This window comes from Halichoerus grypus, chromosome 9 (assembly GCF_964656455.1).
Source record: "Halichoerus grypus chromosome 9, mHalGry1.hap1.1, whole genome shotgun sequence".
Taxonomy (NCBI): domain Eukaryota; kingdom Metazoa; phylum Chordata; class Mammalia; order Carnivora; family Phocidae; genus Halichoerus; species Halichoerus grypus.
In genome coordinates, this window is record NC_135720.1 from 70,563,705 (window position 1) to 70,584,960 (window position 21,256).

Consider the following 21,256-nt stretch of genomic DNA (forward strand, 5'->3'; position numbering starts at 1 on the left):
GCTCTTGATAACATTTCATGTTAATTTAGTAGACCAGTGAGTCTAATTTACCATTTCTAAGTTAGTATTCTTTCTTCTGATTGTGGTCTTAGTTTTTTTGTTGATGTTGTTTTGTTTTTAATATTTTATTTATTGTGGCACCTGGGTGGCTCAGTCAGTTAAGTGTCTGCCTTCGGCTCAGGTCATGATCCCAGAGTCCTGGGATCAAGTCCCATATAGGGCTCCCCGCTCAGGAGAGCCTGCTTCTCCTTCTCCTTCTCCCTCTGCCCCTCCCCCTCCCTGTGCTCCTGCACACATGCACTCTCTCTCAAATAAATAATAAATAAATATAAATTTTATTTATTTATTAGAGAGAGCACATGAGTGGGAGTAGGGGCAGAGGGAGAGGGAGAAGCAGACTCCCCGCTGAGTGGGGAGCCCAACATGGGGCTCGATCCCAGAACCCTGAGATCATGACCTGAGCCGAAATCAGGCACTTAACCGACTGAGCAACCCAGGTGCCCCGGCAGTCTCAATTTTTATAGAAGCAGAAATGCAGCTCACCAAAGTGCCCACCAAACTCCAGTCTACTTTATAGGCAGCAGTATTTTACCTCTTATTTTCCCTGAGATGGGAAAATGTGCTGTTAGATGGAGTTTGCCTTTACAGCCAGCTTAACTGAAGGAGATGTGGCTTATATATCAAGGCATGTGTGTACTTAATTTAAAATTTCAATGGCCACGAATTTTCACGATTTATTGTTACAATGAACAAACTATGAGATTTTCTCTGATCTAAGAATGCACACTAGCTTGCTTATTAAAAGTATTCCCAAATCCTTCTCAGTTGACAACAGAAAGACAAGATCTAGGGCTTTGAGGTCCAGCTACTCTTTCTCACCTGGAAATCCTCCCTTTATTGTAGCCTTGAGGGTCTGGATCTTAGTGTGATTTTTTTTTTTCCTTAAGACTTTATTTATTTATTTGACAGAGAGAGAGAGAGAGAGAGGGAACACAAGCAGGGGGAGTGGGAGAGGGAGAAGCAGGCTCCCCGCGGAGCAGGGAGCCCAACACAGGGCTCAATCCCAGGACCCTGGGATCATGACCTGAGCCGAAGGCAGACGCTTAACGACTGAGCCACCCACGCACCCCCTTAGTGTGATTTTTATTAAAGGAACAAGCAGAATGCTCACAGTAGCCCTGCTCAATGTCACAGTAAACTTACATCCTAAACTAGTGAATACCCATAGTCAGAAAAAGGAGTATTAAATGTGCCTGTGTTATAAGTTACGGTTTTTTAATGATAATTCTTGTTTGCTCAAAACCTAAATTCTTCTACATCTGGCTCCATTATTTTCAGGCTTTAAACAATGGTCATTTGCATGTCTAATGAATTTTTCAGATCACATCAAGAAAAAAATTCAACCCTTTGGGACCATTATTAATACATATTTTTACATATTGAAGTCATCAGGATGGACATGTAGCCAATGACCTGTGTCCAAAACTTACTTTTCAAGCAGGAAATTATGAATTTGTCATTGCTTACACATGTACAAACTTAGCCTTGCATAAAACGTATCTGTTCACACATTGCAATTGAATTAACACTGGCAGCACCAGGAATGATTAAATGTTAGCTTAAGTTTGGATCACTAACTGCAGCAGTATAATATCTTCATGTAAATCGTCCTCAAACGTAGGAGACTAGAATGTGAAATTAAAGACAATAGGAACTGCCAAATCATTGGAACTAGATAATGAATTTTTCAAAGCTATAAGGTGGTATGACCAGTTCATACATTGTGAAGAGCTGTCACTTTGGTACCAAGCTTCCACCTGTCAGTAGCTTACAGATGACTTTTGAAGAGTAATTTAGAATAATAGTTAATTCATTTAAGGAGAGAAAAAAAAATAGGAGTTTAACTAAAAAGGAAAAAGGCAAACAAAATCCTGTTTTTTAGGTGTGCCTTAAAAGTACACAATGGATAACATCATTTTTATTTAATATGTACGCATGTATTTTTTATTTGCCAAATTCAACTTTGCATGCTCTATTAAAACTTAGGGAAAAAGAGAAAAAGAGATACTAATTTAAATGGCTCTGATTCTGCTCATTATTTTGCTAACTGAGCTTACGCCAGAAGGCAATAGATGCATTCCAGTCACATGTGCCAAGTGGCTGAACACATGGAAGGAATGAATGATTAAACACTTTTCAAGTATTGATCAAAGAACAAAGAGGTATAGTACCTTCCTTAGAAGTCCTTATAAGAGCATCTTACAATTTAACGTACCTATTGATGAATAGATGGGCCTCTAGCTTATTTGTCTTTTGGAATATCAAGCAACTTTACTAGCTGATTGACATTCTATAGTTTAAAACTTTTGTGTTCCCACTGATTTAATAAGCTTTCTGCTTATTATTTGCCAGGGACTATATTACTGAAATCTAAAGATACGTGGCATGGATTCTGCCCCCAAGGAGCTTATGATCTAAAAGAAAAGCATAAAAAATAATATCACAGTGTAATCTGTAGTGGATATGATAATGTGATGAAGGATATAATGGAGGCGTGTATAAGTTGCAATCCAGTGTAAAGCAAGGTACACATAAGTCTTTCTTGAGGAGTGAAGAGGTAATCTTGAATTGGGCTAAAGATAAAGACTGTATCTGGGGCGCCTGGCTGGCTCAGTCAGTGGTGCATGCCACTCCTGATTATCAGGGTTGTGGATTCAAGCAGGATCCAGGCAGTGGAAGAGGAGCCTGCAGAGGAAACTGAGAAGCAAAAGTCAGTAGAGCGTGATACCGTAACAGCCAAAGAGGGAGGGTGGTTGCAAGGAGAAAAGTAGTGACCAGCTAAGCTGATGTTTGAAAATACTATTTCTTCTGTGTCCTTGTGCAAATACATACTGTTTCTGAACCTTAGTTTTTGCATCTATTAAATGGGAAATGTCCATTTTTAAGATTGTGAGGCTTAAAGATAACATAAAAGCATCTGGACTTTAACCTAGCACTTTGTAGATGCTTCTTAAAAGTATTGCTTTGCTCCCTCCTGCTGCTTTGTGTGCCTTTTCCATTTAGTGACCATCTTAACCAACTCTTGTGATGGTAAAATTCTTCACATCGTAAACTACGTATTTAGGACTCAGAATCCAGTTTGTGAAGCAAAACCAATACAAGAGTAAATAGCCTATCACAGTAAATTCAAACCCCTACACTAAAAAATACATTTATAAATAAATGCGTCACACCATTAGCAAAAAACAAAGTATGAATTCTGTGAACCATATAATAGTTCTGTGTACATTTCTAAAAATGAACCTGGAATATGTTTCAGTTCTTTCTGTGAGGTTTCCTTGTTTCTCATGTAGCCAGTAGGCGTTTGAATTACAGTTTTGTACTTGTTTCTTACCATTTCTTGTGATCCTTAGTATTACAAAAGTAGCAGCAGCGTGCAGTAGTTAACACATTAGCTATGGAGTGAAAAAGGTTTTGCTTCATGACCTAATAGTGTGACCGTGGGTAAGTTATTTAACTTCTCTGTGCTTCTCTTTCCTCATTTGTAAAAATAATACTTATCTCCTAGGGTTGTTGTGAGGGTTAAATGAGTTAATACATAGGAGATGCTCAGAACAGTGCCCAGCACATAGTACGCATTCAATAAATATTAGATGCTCCTTCTGGTTTTGGTGTTACTGTTTGCTGTGGGACTTTCAGCAGTTATTTAACCTCTCTAAAATTCAGTTTCTTTATCTGTGAAAGATCTATATCATTGGTTCTTGGATGAATGAATATATGTGATGTATAAGAAGGGCACAGAGCCCCCAGAGATATTAGTTGTGGCCACTACTGTTCTGACTAGCATTAGCAACAGAAGGTGGTAGGTGCTGACAATGCTGTGAAATTCTCAGTTCTATAAATTAGAATGAGCAAACAAAGTAATTAAGAAAATTGTAGTTTTTTTCCCTGTCATTAAATTCCATGCCTTTTACTTTTCAGACAGTACTACAACAAGTAATCAACGATGGCGCAAAATATGGATTAAAAAGTGAGCTTTTCTCTGGTCTTCCCCAGAAGAAGATTGTGGTTGAATTCAGGTGAGTGCTTACTCATCTTAGGTGTTGTTTAATCAAAGTAGCTGGGCAGGTAAGTGTTTTACCATTATCATCTGGGGCCTCAGGAAATTACACATGGAAAAATAGAAAACCAGTTTATTATTTTCTTAATATTACAGTGAATTGATCACTGTGCCATGAATAAAAATTTTGGACTCCAGTAAGAAAAGTCTGGTGATTATGGGTTTTTTTTAATTAAGTATTCAGTAGTATTTTTTTTTTTAGAAGAAATAGTCCTTCCATTTTAGTAGACTCTTAAAGCCGAGGTAATGGTTACTACCATATTAAGAATTTTAAAGTGATGCGATAACCAGAGAACAAAGCCTTGTAAGTATTTATAATGTATATTTTTTAAAATTACCAGAAAAATAGTGTGAAGTTTTAGTATGCCTCTAAATAATCCTCATAATAACTTTCTGATGTGCTGTCAGTACATCCATCTAATTTTTGAACTGTTTTTAGGTAACCAAAACAGAAAGGGAACACTTTCAGAGTACAGCTGACCAGTTGACAGCTCATGGAAAAGATCAGAGATACTGTATTTCGTTGTATTTGCCTTCCTAAAAGTGAAAGAGTCTTGATGAACTGTTTTCCCACTTGGAAAGTTAGAACTTGCTATACCCTTTTGTTTTCTTAACTATATATTCCTGTGGAGAATTTAAAAAAATGGATGAGGGAATTACTCAGGTTTCCTAATTCTTTATTATAATTTATTATGGTAACAAACTTAGTTAACCTAGATAACCAGAGGCAAGAGTATGTTTTATGGATTCCGCACTTACACGGTCTCTGCCACTCTTAAAAAAGACAGACTCTCTGAGATTCAGTAAACTTGTTTGTTTATGATAAGGACTGATTGGTGAGTAAACTCATGCGCCTGTGAAGTAAACAAATATTGAATAAATCTCATAATACCAGTACACCCCAATCATGATGTTTTAAGTTGAGTGTAAACATTAGTTTTATCACAGGAGAGGGACTTCATGAGGTCATCTTCACACCAGGGAGGCATTGCACTAAGGCCATCTCTCAAAGTTGCCTGCCATTTTCCCTCAAAGAAAGTTGTGTAACAAGCTACTCTAAAATTTAATATAGGAATTGGCAAAGTTCAGCCCGTGGACAAAATCCAAGCTGCCACATGTTTTTGTAAATAAAGTTTTATTGGAACATAGGCTTGCACTTCATTTACATGTTGTCTGCAGTGGCTGCTTTCATACTACAATAGCAGCTGAGTAGAATTGAATGGAATAGTTGAGATAGAGATCAGGTGGCCTGCAAGCCAAAATATTTACTGTCCGATTCTTTAAGGAAAAGTGTGTCAACTCATGATTAGTGTCTTGAAACAACCATTTTAATGTTCATGACTCCGTAGATCATGAAATCAGGGATGGCTTAGCTCAGTGGTTCTTTGACTTGCATGTTATCATGTGTAGCTCTGGTCATCTAGGGACTGTACTGGGGCTAGAAATCAAGGTGACTCATTTATTTGTCTGGCAGCTTATCTGAAGGCTGGCCAGGCATCTCTCTCTCTCCCCAGTGTCTCTCCAGCTGGCTTATTATTTTTATTTCATAGTATTTTATTGTCATTTTTTAAAAAATCAACTTTATAGGAAACAGCATAGAGGATCATAGGGGAAGGGAGGGAAAACTGAATGGGAAGTCATCAGAGAGGGAGAAAAACCATGAGAGACTCTTAACTATAGGAAACAGGGTTGCTGGAGGGCGGGTAGGTGGGGGGGTAGGGTGGGGAGGGTGGGGTAATTGGGTGATGGGCATTAAGGAGGGCATGAGGTAATGAGCACTGGGTGTTATACACAACTGATAAATTGTTGAACACTACATCTGACACTGATATACTATATGTTGGCTAATTGAATTTAAATAAAAACATCTATTACCATGAATAATTTAAATTAAAATAAATAAAATCAACTTTATTCTGCTTACTTTGGTCCTCCTTTTCTAGTTTCTTAAAGGAGAACCTTAGGTTACTTACTGGTTGAAACCTTTCTTCTGTTCTAATACAAACATTCCATGCTGTAGATTTCTCTGCTTTAGCTCACAAATTTGCTGTTTAATTTGCTAGGGGTCAACTTGTTTGCTCTCATTCTGTCAGGGATCACAGTCCTTCACTGTCCTGTTTATAAAACTAGTGTTTCATATATTTTTCTGGTTTTATGGTTCTTTAAGGCAGGAGGGTAAATCCAATCCTTGTTAATCTGTCTTGGTGGGAAGTGGAAGATTCCTTATTTTTTAACCTATGGAAGGACATTTGCTTTCTTTCTAAATAATAATTAAATGAACATTCTTGTAGTGTCATAATTTCACAATTGTGCACATATTAATGTAGAATCAAGTATTTAAATTGTAATACCCTTTATATAAGATTTTAGAAACAGATCAAAATTAAGCTCTCATTTTACCACTTTATCCAACTGTGTTCAAGTTAATTTTTTTTTTAATACTGAGAAACTTGTGAAATTTTCAAACATACACAAAACACAACAGTATAATTAAGTCCCATATCCTTCTCACCCAGATTCAAGAGTCGTCAAGATATTGCCACATTTGCTTCATTATCCTTTTTCCTTGTTGCCTCAATTCCCTCATCTGTAAAGTAAGAGATAAAGAGTATCTTAGCTCACAACTCTTACGAGTATTAAATGGGTTAATGCATGTAAAGTGCATAAAACTGTGCCTGTCAGGTAATGAGTCCTCTAGAAACATTTGCTATTGTTAAGTTATTGATTACAACTTTTGATAGATAATACCCATATAAACAAAATTTCTTTGGGGTCAGTAATTTTTAAGAGGATAGAGGTTTTACAACTGGTACACGAAATTTAATTCCCAATAATCTGCATTGTTTTTGTGTCAAAACAAAACAGTATTCAGTATCTCTGAATTTCTTCATCCTTTTTATCAATCCTTAAATGTATCTGCTTCCTAAGTGTGCCATTTCTGTGTATGGTACTACCACATGAGTGACAGGATCAATTTCACTAAGGATGATTCTTTCTGAGTTCTAATTTATCTTTGCTCTAAATTTTCTAATTTTTCATTTATCTGTGCTCTAAATTACCAAAGGCCTTAATCCCCAACTGTGTTAAACTGTAGAGGCATGACCTAGTTCATTTTAGAACTCTTGTTCTTAGAACAGAAATAAACTTTTGCAATTATTTGCAGTTCACCTAACGTTGCCAAAAAATTTCACGTTGGACATTTGCGTTCTACCATCATAGGTAAGTGTCATTAGTTTCACAGAAAATACTAAATATGACTTGGGAGCAGTATTTTATAATGCATTCTAATGGTTTAATGCTTAAATAACAGTAAGACAAAAAACAAAGTTCAAATTTATATGAGCTTGATGCTAATTAAATATTACATAAAATGGGAAAAATTGTCTTAGAAGTAAAAAAAGAAATTTGTTTCAAAACCAAAAGATTAACTCAGAAACCGATTTTAACTGTTAGGTTTGTTAATAATTTTAACTTTTTAAAAATATGTATGCATATGGAAAAGATCTGAAAGATGCAAAAATGAAAATAGTTATTTGGGAATGATAATAATCCCCCCAGGTTTTTTGTTCATATACTTTGGTTTAAAAAAGAAATGGTATTGTATATTAATTGTATCTCAGTTAAAAAAAGAAGTTCAGTCTCAATCATTTGAGTACTAACTGGAGCATTCAAGACTGGAAATTGAAATAAGACTGTTCTAAGAAAGATTGCTATTGTACTTGGTAGTTGTAATGCTTCAGTGTATATGTATATGCTAAGATTTTCATTTGTTTAAAACGACATTATGCAGTAGCCCAATTTAAAACCTGCAGTTAGAATTGGAAGAGACTTTGAAGTTTATCTCATCCAGTCTGTCTTCTGGTATGCAAATCTGTCTATTGCATGCTTGAAGGAGAATTATGTAACCTGTCATTTGAATACTTTTAAGAATTGGAGCAACCCGAAATTTGTGGCATAGATCATTATTGAATTGGAGTCACCTGTCATTGTTGGAAAGATCTCGTGGGGCATTTTAAGAGAGGAAATGACAGGACTTGATTTTAAAAAGAATATAAAAAATATACTGTATATGAAAAGCTACCTACTCAGGTCAAAACCGTAGGAGTGAGTAAATGATGCCAGAGCGTAATAAAGTTGTTTGAAAGTTGTTAAGGAAAATTTTGAACCAGGAAGAGATAATACTGAGAATTCATTTACCGTGTTCAATGTTTTCATGTATTAGCTCAATTAATTTCACAACAGCCCTATTTGGTAGACACTGTTAACTGTGGTCTATGGAAACTCATATACCAAAAGTAACTTTTCCAAAATCATTCCAAAAGCCTAGGTTTGTCATTTGGTTGGTTTGCAAGATAATAAGGTGCTAATTAAAAATAAGAATACAGTCTGAGTAGCAGCTGAAGAAGGTTGCTGTTGGAACTATGTAGACTTGGAAAGTCTAGAAGTAGGGAAGCTGGAAGAGTAGCTGCAGTAATTTAAGTCAGATATGCATATTGGTGAAGGATTATTTGCAGAATACTAAATCCACTCTTGTAAAAGCAGGCAAAGATTTATTACAGGATATTGAATAGTTTGCAGAGTTGTTGAAAGTGCTGAAGAAGTTTTGGATTAAGTAACGTAAGTGACTCCCAAAATCATACCATAGAGCTTGGTCATCAAGGGAGCTTCTGCCTTTTCTGTGGTGCCTTCCAGTGGCAACCGTGCTACCACTGTCACAGGAAGCTGCCCTTAGTCCTGTGATGCCTTCTAGAATTCATATTAGGAAAAGAGGCAGCCCCATACCCTTTCAGTTCCCTTGGAGGTCATATGACAGGACACTGTGCTCTCTCTCAGTGATGCCACCAAAAAAAAAAAAAAGCCTCCACAGCTGTGCTTGTCAGAAAAAAATAGAAGTAGATCCCCTTTAACCTCATTTCGGCCTTCTAAGTCTCATGCAAAGTGTATCTGAATGCCCAAACATAAATGACTTCTGAAACCGTAACTGCAGAAGGTTCTGGGAAATGTAATTTTTAGGCTTCCAGTCTCTGCAGCAGGTAAGGGCACACTAGGAGAGTGGAGTAGATGTTGAATGTCAAACCAGTGTCAGCAGTATAGGAAGATGAAGTTCTTGGACTACCGTGTGCTCTTAGGGAGCAGGCATGAGGAGATGGACTTCAGTGATTGAAAGAAGGAAGAATGAGCTGTTGAGAAAAAAAAAAAACAGTATGGCTCAGGCTCTTTAGGGCATACCCATATTTCTTGTTAATTACTGAGATTCTATTATTTTCTGTCTTTGGAATTGCAGTTATTCTAACATGTGTTCCCAACTCCCATTGATGTTGCTGAAAAATCTGTTCTTACGAAAATTGTGAGATTCTTTGGAATAACTAACTGCCCCCAAAATAATTCTCTACTCCCTTTCCATAATGTAGATGAAAACACCATAATGAATATTTTAGTAAAAAAAAAATGGAGTTTTTTTTGTCAAAAAAAATTTTCTGTGTTATGCTTTGATAATAGAGAAGCACATGGTTCTTATGCCAAAATGGATAACAAGAATGAGAAACGGTATATTTTGTTGATTACTAGGAAATTTTATAGCAAATCTCAAAGAAGCTTTAGGACATCAAGTAACCAGAATAAATTATCTTGGAGATTGGGGCATGCAGTTTGGTAAGTAAGTCTGAGATTTGATCTTTCATTTCACTGTTAAGTTTAATTGCTTTTAATATTATGTTACTTGATCATGACAGGTCATAGGCAGAATCCAATGGATAGAGTTAGTGCCTCCTACCCTTTTTTTTTCCTAATGGCTCTTTGCATAAAGCTTGTATTCTATTTGTTAGAGTAATTCTCACCACACAAATAAGTTTGAGGGAGAAAACTTCACACATTCAGAGCAATACCTGAAAAATACAGGTTTTTGTGGTTTTATTAAAGGAAAGTAGCTTACATTTGTCAAATGCAGAAGTGAATGTACCAGGAAACAGTAAGTCTAGCTATATATACCCTTCTTAACTGCAGCCCTGCCAGTTTTAGAACAAGTGAAGTCCAGCCTCCCTGGGCCATCATACATGGAGGGTTATCTGTTACACCCTGAGCCAGTGGCATGGAGGAAAAAGAAAGTGGAATACTTGGCTCCTTCTTAAATTGTACAGTGGCAGGGGGTCAAAAAGAAAAGAGAGGAAGAAAGGAGTAAGACCCAAACAGTTAAATGCCATAAATTACCTCTAATGTCATGAGTTTACTCGGAACCATTCCTTGCTCATAATAACACCAGTAATCAAGGAAGGGCAAGATAAAATAAAGTTGCTATGGTAGTGAAGTACTGGTAGCATGTGAAATGCAAGCCCTTAAAAACCTCTGGCAACTACTGTGTGTATTTTAAGATCCAGCCCCAGTGTCCCACAGATAGACCCTTGCCTCCATCTCCCATCACGATGTTCCTAGTATCCAGCTCTACTCAAATTTGCTCACTGTAGCCTGTTCTTATTTGTGTGCTTCTCTCCCCTGCTAGGTGATAAAAGGCATGGACTGTGTCTTCGTTATTTTTGTGTCCATAGTGCTTGGCACATAAGAAGCACTAAGAGTGATGAATGAATCTGTCCTGGGAAGTTATTTTATAGTACTAATCCAAAAGAAAGGCTAGATAATATTTTAAAGCTTCTATAAAGTGCGACATGCACTGCCAGTTCTAAAGGTCACTGATACTATTATGTTCTATCATATCCAGTGAAATGAAATCAAAATTTCCAAAAGACAGATTTATCATGACCTTCTCTTTCATTTCAGTTAATAAAAATCTCTTTTAGACTCTTAAAAGGGTAGAACTTGAGCCAATTATCAGTGCCATTAGTATTCATTGTGGGGGAATCAGAAAACATGCCTTGCATTTTAAGGATCCACCTGCAGTTCACAACAGCTGGTAGTCAGAGGTTTAGGCTCGAGGCTCAACAGTCAGATTTAATAGATGGCATCCACTTTACATTAGTTTAACTGCTTTATGCATTTCACAGGCATTTGCAAATATGGTGATTATGGTATTCTTTAATTTTAGCTACAGGATTTTATTACTGCAATGTTTCTCTAAAGGATTGCTATGGTTAATGATCTGTCACCATTTCCATTATAACCATCATTGTTGAAGAGTTTTAATTTGGGCTATTTCAGCTATCTCCTATGGAAAGTTGGCAAATAGTTTCTGAGCACAAAATTAGTTTTTGAAAATATATTAGGTTGAATGTTAAATGGAGATTGGCCTTTACTTTTCCTATTTCCATTTTTTAGACACTCTGGGCATCTTTCCACATCCTGCTCCCAAGACCCTGAATCATAATCACATTTGCTTTTGCTTAAAGTGAATAGGGCTGGTAACATTTTTCAGTCATCCTTCTGTCGAAAGCGCCAAAATATTTTATATCTTCATGTTCAGTAGCATCCCACTTTCTGCTGAACCTCTGTAGAAAAATATTCGTCAGCAAGGCCCCCTGACAATTTAGATCTGAAGCTTAGTAATTGATATAGTCGTAGAAACAGATTGGTTTTTAAAATAATTAAACCACCTTTTATTGCTCTTGACCCCAGGCTGCATATATCCTTTCAAACTAAAACTGTGATCATCTTTTAGCCAAAATATCTTAAGAATATAAGTATTCAGTCTATTACCTCAATTAGTATTAAAAAAAAATTAAGGTTCAAATTAATACTAACCCTGAATGCTGAACTTATCATCAAAGACAAAAAAAAAAAAAATCATTGACAAATAAAAGACAAATATATGGCCAGATAGGGGCGCCTGGGTGGCTCAGGCATTAAGCGTCTGCCTTCGGCTCAGGTCATGATCCCAGCGTCCTGGGATCGAGCCCCGCATCGGGCTCCCTGCTCAGCGGGAAGCCTGCTTCTCCCTCTCTCACTTCCCCTGCTTGTGTTCCCTCTCTCGCTGTCTCTCTGTCAAAAAATAAATAAAATCTTCTAAAAATATATATATATGTATATATATAGCCAGACAAAAAAGAATTTTGTTGATTGGTCACCTTGAATAGGAGAGGTAATCAGGTATGTTTTGAGTTTTATCTTTTATATCTTTTATTGTTTTCCTTCAGTCATTGGTTTAAGAGCTAATATTATAACACCAAGCCAATTTCTACCTTTGTTTTATTTTAACACCTACAAGTTTAAAAAGAAAGTTCTGAAATCACTTCCCATCAGTTTGTTTTCACAAATTTTAAGCATCCAGTTTCTAGCATCATGCTGTCCTTCCCCAGGATAGCTGTTTTATTATGCTTGTTTTATTATACCTGCTAGGGAAGTGTTAGGCACTGTTAGTACAAAGACAAGTTAGTCCTAGACGCTGCTTTTTATGAGTGCATAATCTGTTGGTGTCTGTGAAGTTAGTTGCAGTGATCTGTTCAATATAGTGAATTTGTGATCAGTACATTGAATTTAACTTACATGAGTTTATGGGGTAGCCGAAGATGATAGCATGTGTTTGCAGTGCTCTCAGGACACATAATTATGAGAGCTTGATCTTTTGATACAACTATACCTGTTCCTTGCCATGACTGTTCTCTACTGTTCCATTTTGTAATTTTTTAATTTACGGATTATTGTGGTAGGTCTTCTGGGAACTGGCTTCCAACTCTTTGGCTATGAAGAAAAACTTCAGTCCAACCCTTTACAGCATCTCTTTGAAGTAAGTTGGCAAGAAACAATAGTAGAAAATGCTTCAACTTATTTTTTTTCAGAGTACTATGCAGCTTGGATTAATTTTTAATCCCAGAGGTTTTAAAAAATATTCCTTAAAACGAGGAACCAAAAAAATTGAAAATGTTGCTTTTAGTTTACTAGGGAGTTCTTTTTGTTTTCATATCCAAGTGTTTCTTTTATTTCTGTTTTAGTTGATTTGGGACAGTATTTCTCTAGGTATAGAGTTGTCTTAGAATAAACACATGAGATAACAGATTCAATACAGAAATTTCTCTAATTTTTTTGTCAGTTGCTACGTAACTGCAGCTGTCTATGGCAATAACTATAATTCATTTAGACTTGAAAAACATGAGTATATACTTTTTTCCTCTTGTTTTACTGTGGGGGAAGTACATGTGTTTCTCTGAATTTGTGTGTGCTTTTTTTTCATTTCTATCTTTTGGCTCCTTTTCCTGGCTTTTGCCCAGTGTGAACGCCTTCCTTTTCTGCCTCATTTAATCCTTGGGTACTTTGATTCTCTGTCCTCAGTTTTTCCCAGAGTTCATTAGTAAAGGTCTTCTTGTCCACTTACTCTCCAGGGATGTGTTTCCTTTTCATCGTCCTAGTTCTCTGCTGTTTCTGGGCCTCTGGGCCTCACAAGAAGAAACACCGATACAGTATCAGCTGTGTTGGTGCCATAGCGGGGATAGACTAAAGCTGTTACACCTGTGTGTGAGGAAGAGCACTTAGCAAAATAATGTTTTACTTCTCTAGCCAACGCTACCAAGAACGCTTCATCATTTTCCTTTTTGACAAGTGATTTTTCTCCTGCGGCTTTGTAGTTAAATTTAACAAAAATCACTTGGCAATTCTTAAAGACCTTTAAGGGTTTGTAATTTCCTCCCGAGTCCAGGCCTGCGCTGCACTTTAAATGCCTACATTTTGATTTAGAATATTAACCAAAAGATTTTTTTTTCTTTTTTCCATTGAGTTTTATTGATAGGCAAGAGTTTCAAAATTAATAATTCTTCATGGTTGTCTGTAAGTAAAGCATGCCGCCTTAGTGCCTGGAATTTTTATTGTATTATTTTTTAAAACTTGGAATAATGGCAAGTATTTTTTTACCACAAGCCTAGTGAACCTTTCTTCAGCTCTGGGCCCACAGCGTCTACCCATGCCACAGAAAGTACAAATACCTGCTCAGAGATCTTATATCATTAGGGGAACATTTTTAAGAATTTATTGTACAACTTCATATGAGAGTTCCTATTTTCCTCTTTCTCCCACCCCACCTCAAAGGTTTTATTTAATCCTGAAAATAGCAAGTCTTTGTTGCTCGTAATATTTTAAATATTTTAGTAAAGTCTGTTCTCAAACTCCATAGAAACTTAAATGTATGTTTCTATTCAGTGTACTACAAATCTCCAGGCTTTTGAGACTCAAAAAGTGGGAGATTATACATCTATATAGAGGTTGTTAATTGATGGATGCATGTAAGGAAGGAACAAGGGCAGGGTACTTCTGTGAATAACTGAAACCTCAAGGAACAGTGGCATTGCCTTCATAAGTGTTCTTTTGCCTAAAAGGTTCATAGGGAAGCAGCATTTATAAACAAAAGAGAGCAAGTAAAATACACCCAACTTACTGCTCGAAATAAAAGAAATCTATTAGGATGCTAACTGGCTCGCTTCCTCCTTCCTTTGCAGGACAGAAAAAAAAATGCAGAGCCTAAAGTGGCAGCCTCCAGGTTATTTTATCTTTGTGCTAATTTTTGCAGACCTAGTTTTCATTTTAAAATTATAGTTGTCATTGTGGATTACTTTCAACAAAAACATGTACCATAAATGAGGAATTTTTTTTTTTTTGAGCTTTAGGCACATATTAATAAATGGTTTTAAGCCTGTTCCTAAAAGAAAACCCGTACTTTGGTTGGATCCCTGGTTTTTCCCTTGTCAAATTTTACTTAGTTGTAAACTTTTTGTAGTCTGTTCTTATTTGTGTGCTTCTCTCCCCTGCTAGGTGATAAAAGGCATGGACTGTGTCTTCGTTTTGTGGCATGTTTTTTGAGAGGAAGGACCATGTTTTCCTAATCTTTTATTGCCAACCCCAAACAGCATGCCTTGTGGTTAAATTTTGAATGAATTTGATCTTACAGGTCTTCTTGTCCCTTTCTCTATCTTCCATTTAAACTCTTCACAGTGTAGGGATGGAGGGTACATACCTCAATATCATAAAAGCCATCTATGAAAAACCCACAGCAAATATCATCCTCAGTGGAGAAAAACTGAGAGCTTTTCCCCTAAGGTCAGGAACACAGCAGGGATGTCCACTCTCACCCCTCCTATTCAACAGAGTACTAGAAGTCCTAGCCTCAGCAATCAGACAACAAAAAGAAATAAAAGGCATCCGAATCGGCAAAGAAGAAGTGAAACTCTCACTTTTTGCAGGTGACATGATACTTTATGTGGAAAACCCAGAAGACTCCACCCCAAAACTGCTAGAACTCATACAGGAATTCAGTAATGTGGCAGGGTATAAAATCAGTGCACAGAAATCAGTTGCATTTCTATATCGACAATGAGACAGAAGAAAGAGAAATTAAGAGGTTGATCCCATTTACAATTGCACCCCAAACCATTAGATAGCTAGGAATAAATCTAACCAAAGAGGCAAAGGATCTGTACTCAGAAAACTATAGAATACTCATGAAAGAAATTGAGGAAGACACAAAGAAATGGAAAAACGTTCCATGCTCATGGATTGGAACAACAAATATTGTTAAAATGTCTATGCTACCTGGAGCAACCTACACATTCGGTGTACACAATCCCTATCAAAATACCATCAACTTTTTTTTCACAGAACTGGAACGAACAAACCTAAAATTTGTGTGGAACCACAAAAGACCCCGAATAGCCAAAGGAATGTGGAAAAAGAAAACCAAAGCCAAAGGCATCACAATTCCAGACTTCAAGCTGTAATCATTAAGTTATATAATATAAAACCTGTTGTATAGCCCCAGGGAAGACCTAACTATTGTAGGATACACTAGTTACCATTCCCAGAATCTAACTTCATCATGTAGTGTACTGATGAAGAACCCAAGGGCCAGACCCAGGGTTCCAGCACCAGCAGGACACTCACTGCACTGCCCTGCCCTCCACTGGCATTATAGAATGCCTTTCTGGCCCTTCATTTCCATTGGTTGTAGTTACTTGCATAACATTTTCCTTTTTTTATCCTCAAATTGCTGTACCAGGAACACAATTGGTAGTTTACTTGTCGCAGTTTCAACCTTCCAGTGTATGTGTTGAATTTGGCTCCGGCCATCCAGTAGCAGTTTGTGGCCTGCCTCCCTCTGAATGGCACCACAGTCCGTATCCACCAGATTCAGTTTCTCAGTTTCTGTATATAGAAATCATAGGATAGTTTTAGTATTTCTTTTCTGTGATGAAAATATTTAACACCTACAGTCATTTCTCTGCAGCATTCCATTTTTTGCTTTGCTTAGTTACTGGTTTTCTATGTACCTATAGTCATTCTTTTCCCATGATGTCTGGCTGTATTGTGTGTGGTCTTGGGACTTCTGTTGGTCAACATGTAAAACCTTTTATTTAGTTGTTCTGTTTTGTTGTCATGAAACGGAGAAAGTGGTTTTATAGTAGTCTATCCTCCCTGAATTAGCTAATAAGTTAAGTAACTTAATATATTTGCTGTTTAGAATTCACAGTATTGGTTCAAGGAAAACATATATAATAAGCTTTGGAACATGTATCAAAAAGCTTTTCCACTTTCAAAAAGTAATTTCTTATGGTAAAAAGTTAACAAATGTTAAATCTAAATCCTGAGTATATGGATGTCATCATTTACTTTTTTACCTGTTTTAATGATAATTTTTAGAAGTAATTTCTCAGGGTTTTTCCTAGGTTTAAACTACTTAAATGGACTTCGGGGCACCTGGGTGGCTCAGTCAGTTAAGCATCCGACTCTTGATTTCAGCTCAGGTCATGATCTCAGGGTTGTGAGATCTAGTCCCACACCAGGCTCTGTGCTGGGCATGGAGCCTGCTTAAGATTCTCCCTTTCCCTCCCTCTCTCTCTCTCTCAAAAAAAGGGAAAAAAAAAATACTTGAATGGACCTTAATAACATCTAACACTGTTTTAAGAATGTATAATCCAGCCCCCCCCTTTTTTTTTTGCTACAGAAGGTTTTCGAACTTGACTCATTGCATGTTGCTTATTAATATGAATTTTGATAACCATAGAAATGCCTCTAAAATATGAGCAGCCTCTCATAGAGATAAATATTATGTCAATAAAGTATGCATTAGCACTGTACCCTAACACTGACATTTATAAAGGTAACATGATATATTAACACAATAGTATAAATTTTCTCTTAAGTTCATAATGACCCCAAAAACATTTATTATTTTTACCCTTCTCCTTTCTAAAATGATTTGAGGTAATTATAGTGATGGGCATTTAATAAAAAGACATAGAAAGTCAGAGGATAATATATTACTAGGTAGCAGTATATTAGAAGTTTGACCCTGAGTTTCCCTATATCTGTAGCAAAAAAAAAAAAAAGCGAGTAGAAAATAGGGCAAGATCAAAACACCAAATTCATGAATGACAATATTTACTTGCTCTCGTTTTTTTTAAATGTGGAATAATATCTATTCCTCAAGAGACCATGTTTTTCCTAGCTTCAGATTCTCAAAAAAATTTCTCAAACTTAAAATAATTCAAGACTAAATCAATTCTAGACCTATATGGGATTATTTATGCGGTTAGAAATTTTTATTTTATAAAGACTTGAATTCAAAACTTGGTTAGGTCATGTTACTTTTCTTCAGAGAAAGTGACTGTTACGGTTGGTGTGTATTTTACTCATTATAATACTCATATGCAAGAAATAGCTCTTAAATTATAAGCCTAATTAAATCTGAACCCAGCCATACTTTTGAGAGTGGTTTTAAGAGTCAACTTAAGTCATTGTTAAGGATTTCTCATCTCCCAAATCACACAGAGTTGCCCAGGCTCTAATGTGCATCTCAGGATGGGCATGGAGGCCTTTCCTTGACTTCAGTCCACATTGGTCTTGACTGATGTGCCCAGTATCCAAGGCTACATAATGACCTGGAGGCATATAACTCTGCTTGTATGACCCAGTTCATGTGGGAGATCTTTCTGTGGCCCAGTTCCATAGGCCTAGAAATCAGTCTCCCTGTGTGGGGATACCGCAAACCATTTCCCTCAGAGGGCCCACTACCACCCCAGCGACTACCCAGCTTTTGTTTTTCCTGGGAATGTTTCCCCATCCCCTCCTCAATCTAAGCAATTCTCCTTTCCTCTCTCTTGGCAGCTTTTCTGCTTTACATTGCTCTTGACCATCTTCCCCAAAGTCACTAGCCTTTGTACCTAAACCCTATACTTCTGAGGGTTACTACAATGTCCATTGTCCTCTGAGCGTTCTTAGAACAAGGATGGGAATACTGCGCGAGGCCAGAGTACATGTTAATAGCTCAGGAATTATCAAACCCATTGAAATGTGCAAAAAGCTTTTTTTCAGCACGAGAAATATATAACACTGTACTATTATCTAATAAATATATACAAGAAGTTAATCATTATCACCCTTGAATAAAGGGATAAGATATCATGGATATTATTATAAACATAGAATAAAAATAGATTCCAAATATTGAAAGAAGATGAATAGACAGTAAAATGCTAATTATATGTGGTAATGATATACTGATGAGGAGAAACTTGATAATCATTTCTATTTTTTTTATCTAGGAAGTTTTGATTTTATTGTTAACCAATATATTGATCTTTTAAATTATAACTATATTAATTTGTTTGAATTTCTTTAATATTTAGTTTAACATTAGAAATTCATCTCAACCAGCAGTTCTATAAGAAATTTCTGATCAAGAAACAACATTAAACTAACAATGAGCTTGTTTGTTTGAATTATAATCATGCATTCATTATGTTTTTTCTAAAACATGAGATCAAAATTTAATGCATTTTAAGATAGAAGACAAATATACAGTTAACCATGTCTTTAGTATCTAAGTAATGCTAACCATTCTTAGCAGTTATTCTCTGTTTTAAGACAAAAATAACCAGGTTTGGGGTTAGAGCCCTGTACCAAAGAATTAAACTGTGTCTATGTTGCTAATGGTATTCTAGAATCAAATTTAAGAGATTAAGAGAGAGTAAGAGGGCATTATACACTATTTTTATTTTTGCACTTATTTCTTTACATATGTACAGATGATCTCTAGAGCTGACTGTAATTATCTTAATCAGTTAAATTAGAAATAAAATGTCATGAGCTTTTTGGGAATACCAGCATTTAGAAATAGTGAATGCCTTTAAAGTCTTAAACATTTAGTTTATTCCATAATGGAAATAAGCTCACTTTTGCATTCTGGTAACTAAAAGAAAAAATGCGTCCATCAAGAACATTTTGCTTAAGCCACATTCTTACTATTAAATCCAAACTTAAAATTTCCTTTTTATTCCTTTTGTGTCTAGATCTAGCCTCAAAAGGAAGCTGTCTTCAAAATGCATACTTTCTAAGCATAAAACATTTGTGGTAACTAAATTTAAAAGTGTATAATTTCAGAAGCACATAGTATTTATTTTGTGAAGGAAAATGCATTTCTTTTCTAAAATGGTGATGAATGTTAATAATTATAGTTTTCTCTTGTGCATTTACAGGCAGATTGTTAAGTGCTAATTAAGGCTCTTCTATTGTTCTGCTTGATAGTGTCAGTTGATTTTCAGTAATGTTTGGTTTATAACTACAAATTGCTGAAATGCCAAGATTCTTCAAGTATTAGTAAGGGTTTGGTTTTGTTTATTTTGTTTTAATTATTTCTATTTTAAGTTTTAAGAAAGGGAAAAGATTCTGGTGAAGTTTTTTCTAAAAATACTCTTATCAGTAGTTCACATGCATATTAGATTTTTAAATGTTGGCTATCTGAGTTTAGAGTCCTAAATTTAAAAAAAAAAAAGCCTCTTCTGAAAATAAGGATATTTTGTGTATATTTACTTATAAATGGTGTGTGGACGTGAGTGTGTGATGGGTGGGTGGGTGGGTGTGTGAGAGAGATTTTGAACCACAAATCATTTAGAGACCTATGTATGCCTTTATTCCTATAGGCTGGACTGTTGAGCAGTTGTCAGTGGATAGATAGGTCATTCAAAAGTCAAGAGGTCTGCAGTTTACTATCTTACAGTGACTCTCTCTGTTTTCCTACACCTTACCAAAATCATCATCTTCTGTTTCTAACTTATTCTGGACTTATTTCATAGGAGCACATGGAAATTAATTTTCTTTGATATGTGTCTGGTCTCCGAAGACCACCGCCAAGTTTGGTAACTCATTAAGAGGACTCACAGGACTCCATGTATAGTTGTACTCACAGCTGTGGTTTATTACAGCAAAAGGATGCAAAGCAACATCAGTAAAGGGAAAGGCACACGTGGTGAAGTCTGTTGGAAACCAGGTCCAAGCATCCAAGAGTGTGTTCCTAGTGGAGTCACAAAGGGTACACGCAGGTCCTCCTGCAACAAACTGGGACAGTATGCATGAAATGTTGTCTGCTGGGGGAGCTCATCAGATGCTCCATGCCCAAAGTTTCTATTGGAGTTTGATCATGTAGGCACCCTCTGCTTAGCGCGTTCCAAAATGCCAAACTCCCAGAAGGAAAGCAAGTATTTAGCATAAACTATATTGTTTTCATAGTTTAAGCACAGTGACCTACTCCTATCAGGTTGGTGGGAACATTTCCCAAATCCAAGTTCCCAGATGCCAGCCAAGGGCTAACCTTGCGAACAGGAGATTTTAAGGATAGCAGTCTCAGGTCTGCTATATTAACTCTTTTCTGTACAATGTGCTTTAAAGAGGAAAAATAAAATTAGGTAGCTTTAACTTTTGGGGGGAATATTTATTCATTTAATTCTGCCATTCCAGTAATTAACACAAGCCATCTATGAAAGGTAAGGTTTTGACCTTGACATAGATGTTTAATGCCCTGTTCCTTTTGTTGGTAGTATCTAGTGGGGATAAGCCACATTACAATTGTCCCAGTGTACTCTCCAGCAGTAAAATCACTTTATCTGCCATTGATATTTTGATGATATTACTATCAGTTTAGATGCCTCATATTTCTTTGGTAATTTATTTGCCAATTTTTATTACTTTTATGCTACCTTCATAGCTTTCTGGAAAAAATATGAGGGGAGTAAATTTATCATTCATGTTTCATCCTGTAAGTGAAATAAAATCTTTTTTTTTTTTCTTTTTTTTTGAGAGGGAAAGGGAGGGAGAGAGATGATCTTAAGCAGGCTCCACACCCAGCGCAGAGCCTGACACAGGGCTCCATCTCACAACCCTGAGACCAATACCTGAGTCAAAATCAACAGTTGGACCCCTAGCCGACCAAGCCAC

The 21,256-nt window shown here is 36.3% G+C and overlaps 2 protein-coding genes across 8 annotated transcripts in view; one reads left to right on the plus strand and one right to left on the minus strand.

Moving 5' to 3' along the window:
* RARS2 (arginyl-tRNA synthetase 2, mitochondrial) overlaps nt 1-21,256 on the plus strand; it is a 58,047-nt gene that overhangs the window by 22,730 nt on the left and 14,061 nt on the right. For all 4 annotated transcript variants that reach the window (XM_036094806.2, XM_036094803.2, XM_036094807.2 and 1 more), the window contains 4 exons: nt 3,982-4,079; nt 7,284-7,339; nt 9,689-9,772; nt 12,715-12,791. In XM_036094806.2, the coding sequence (XP_035950699.2) occupies nt 3,982-4,079; nt 7,284-7,339; nt 9,689-9,772; nt 12,715-12,791 (315 nt within the window). The remainder of the gene's footprint in view (nt 1-3,981; nt 4,080-7,283; nt 7,340-9,688; nt 9,773-12,714; nt 12,792-21,256) is intronic.
* SLC35A1 (solute carrier family 35 member A1) overlaps nt 6,524-21,256 on the minus strand; it is a 56,103-nt gene continuing 41,370 nt past the window's right edge. Inside the window, exons 7-9 of one of the 4 annotated variants that reach the window (XM_078055018.1) lie at nt 16,064-16,189; nt 13,377-13,510; nt 6,665-6,707 (exon numbers count right to left, since the gene is read on the minus strand). In XM_078055018.1, the coding sequence (XP_077911144.1) occupies nt 13,407-13,510; nt 16,064-16,189 (230 nt within the window). In that variant the 3' untranslated portion in view covers nt 6,665-6,707; nt 13,377-13,406. Of the gene's footprint in view, nt 6,708-13,376; nt 13,511-15,999; nt 16,190-21,256 lie in introns of those variants that run through there. The other 3 variants (XM_036094820.2, XM_036094818.2, XM_036094815.2) reach the window with 3 other exon arrangements.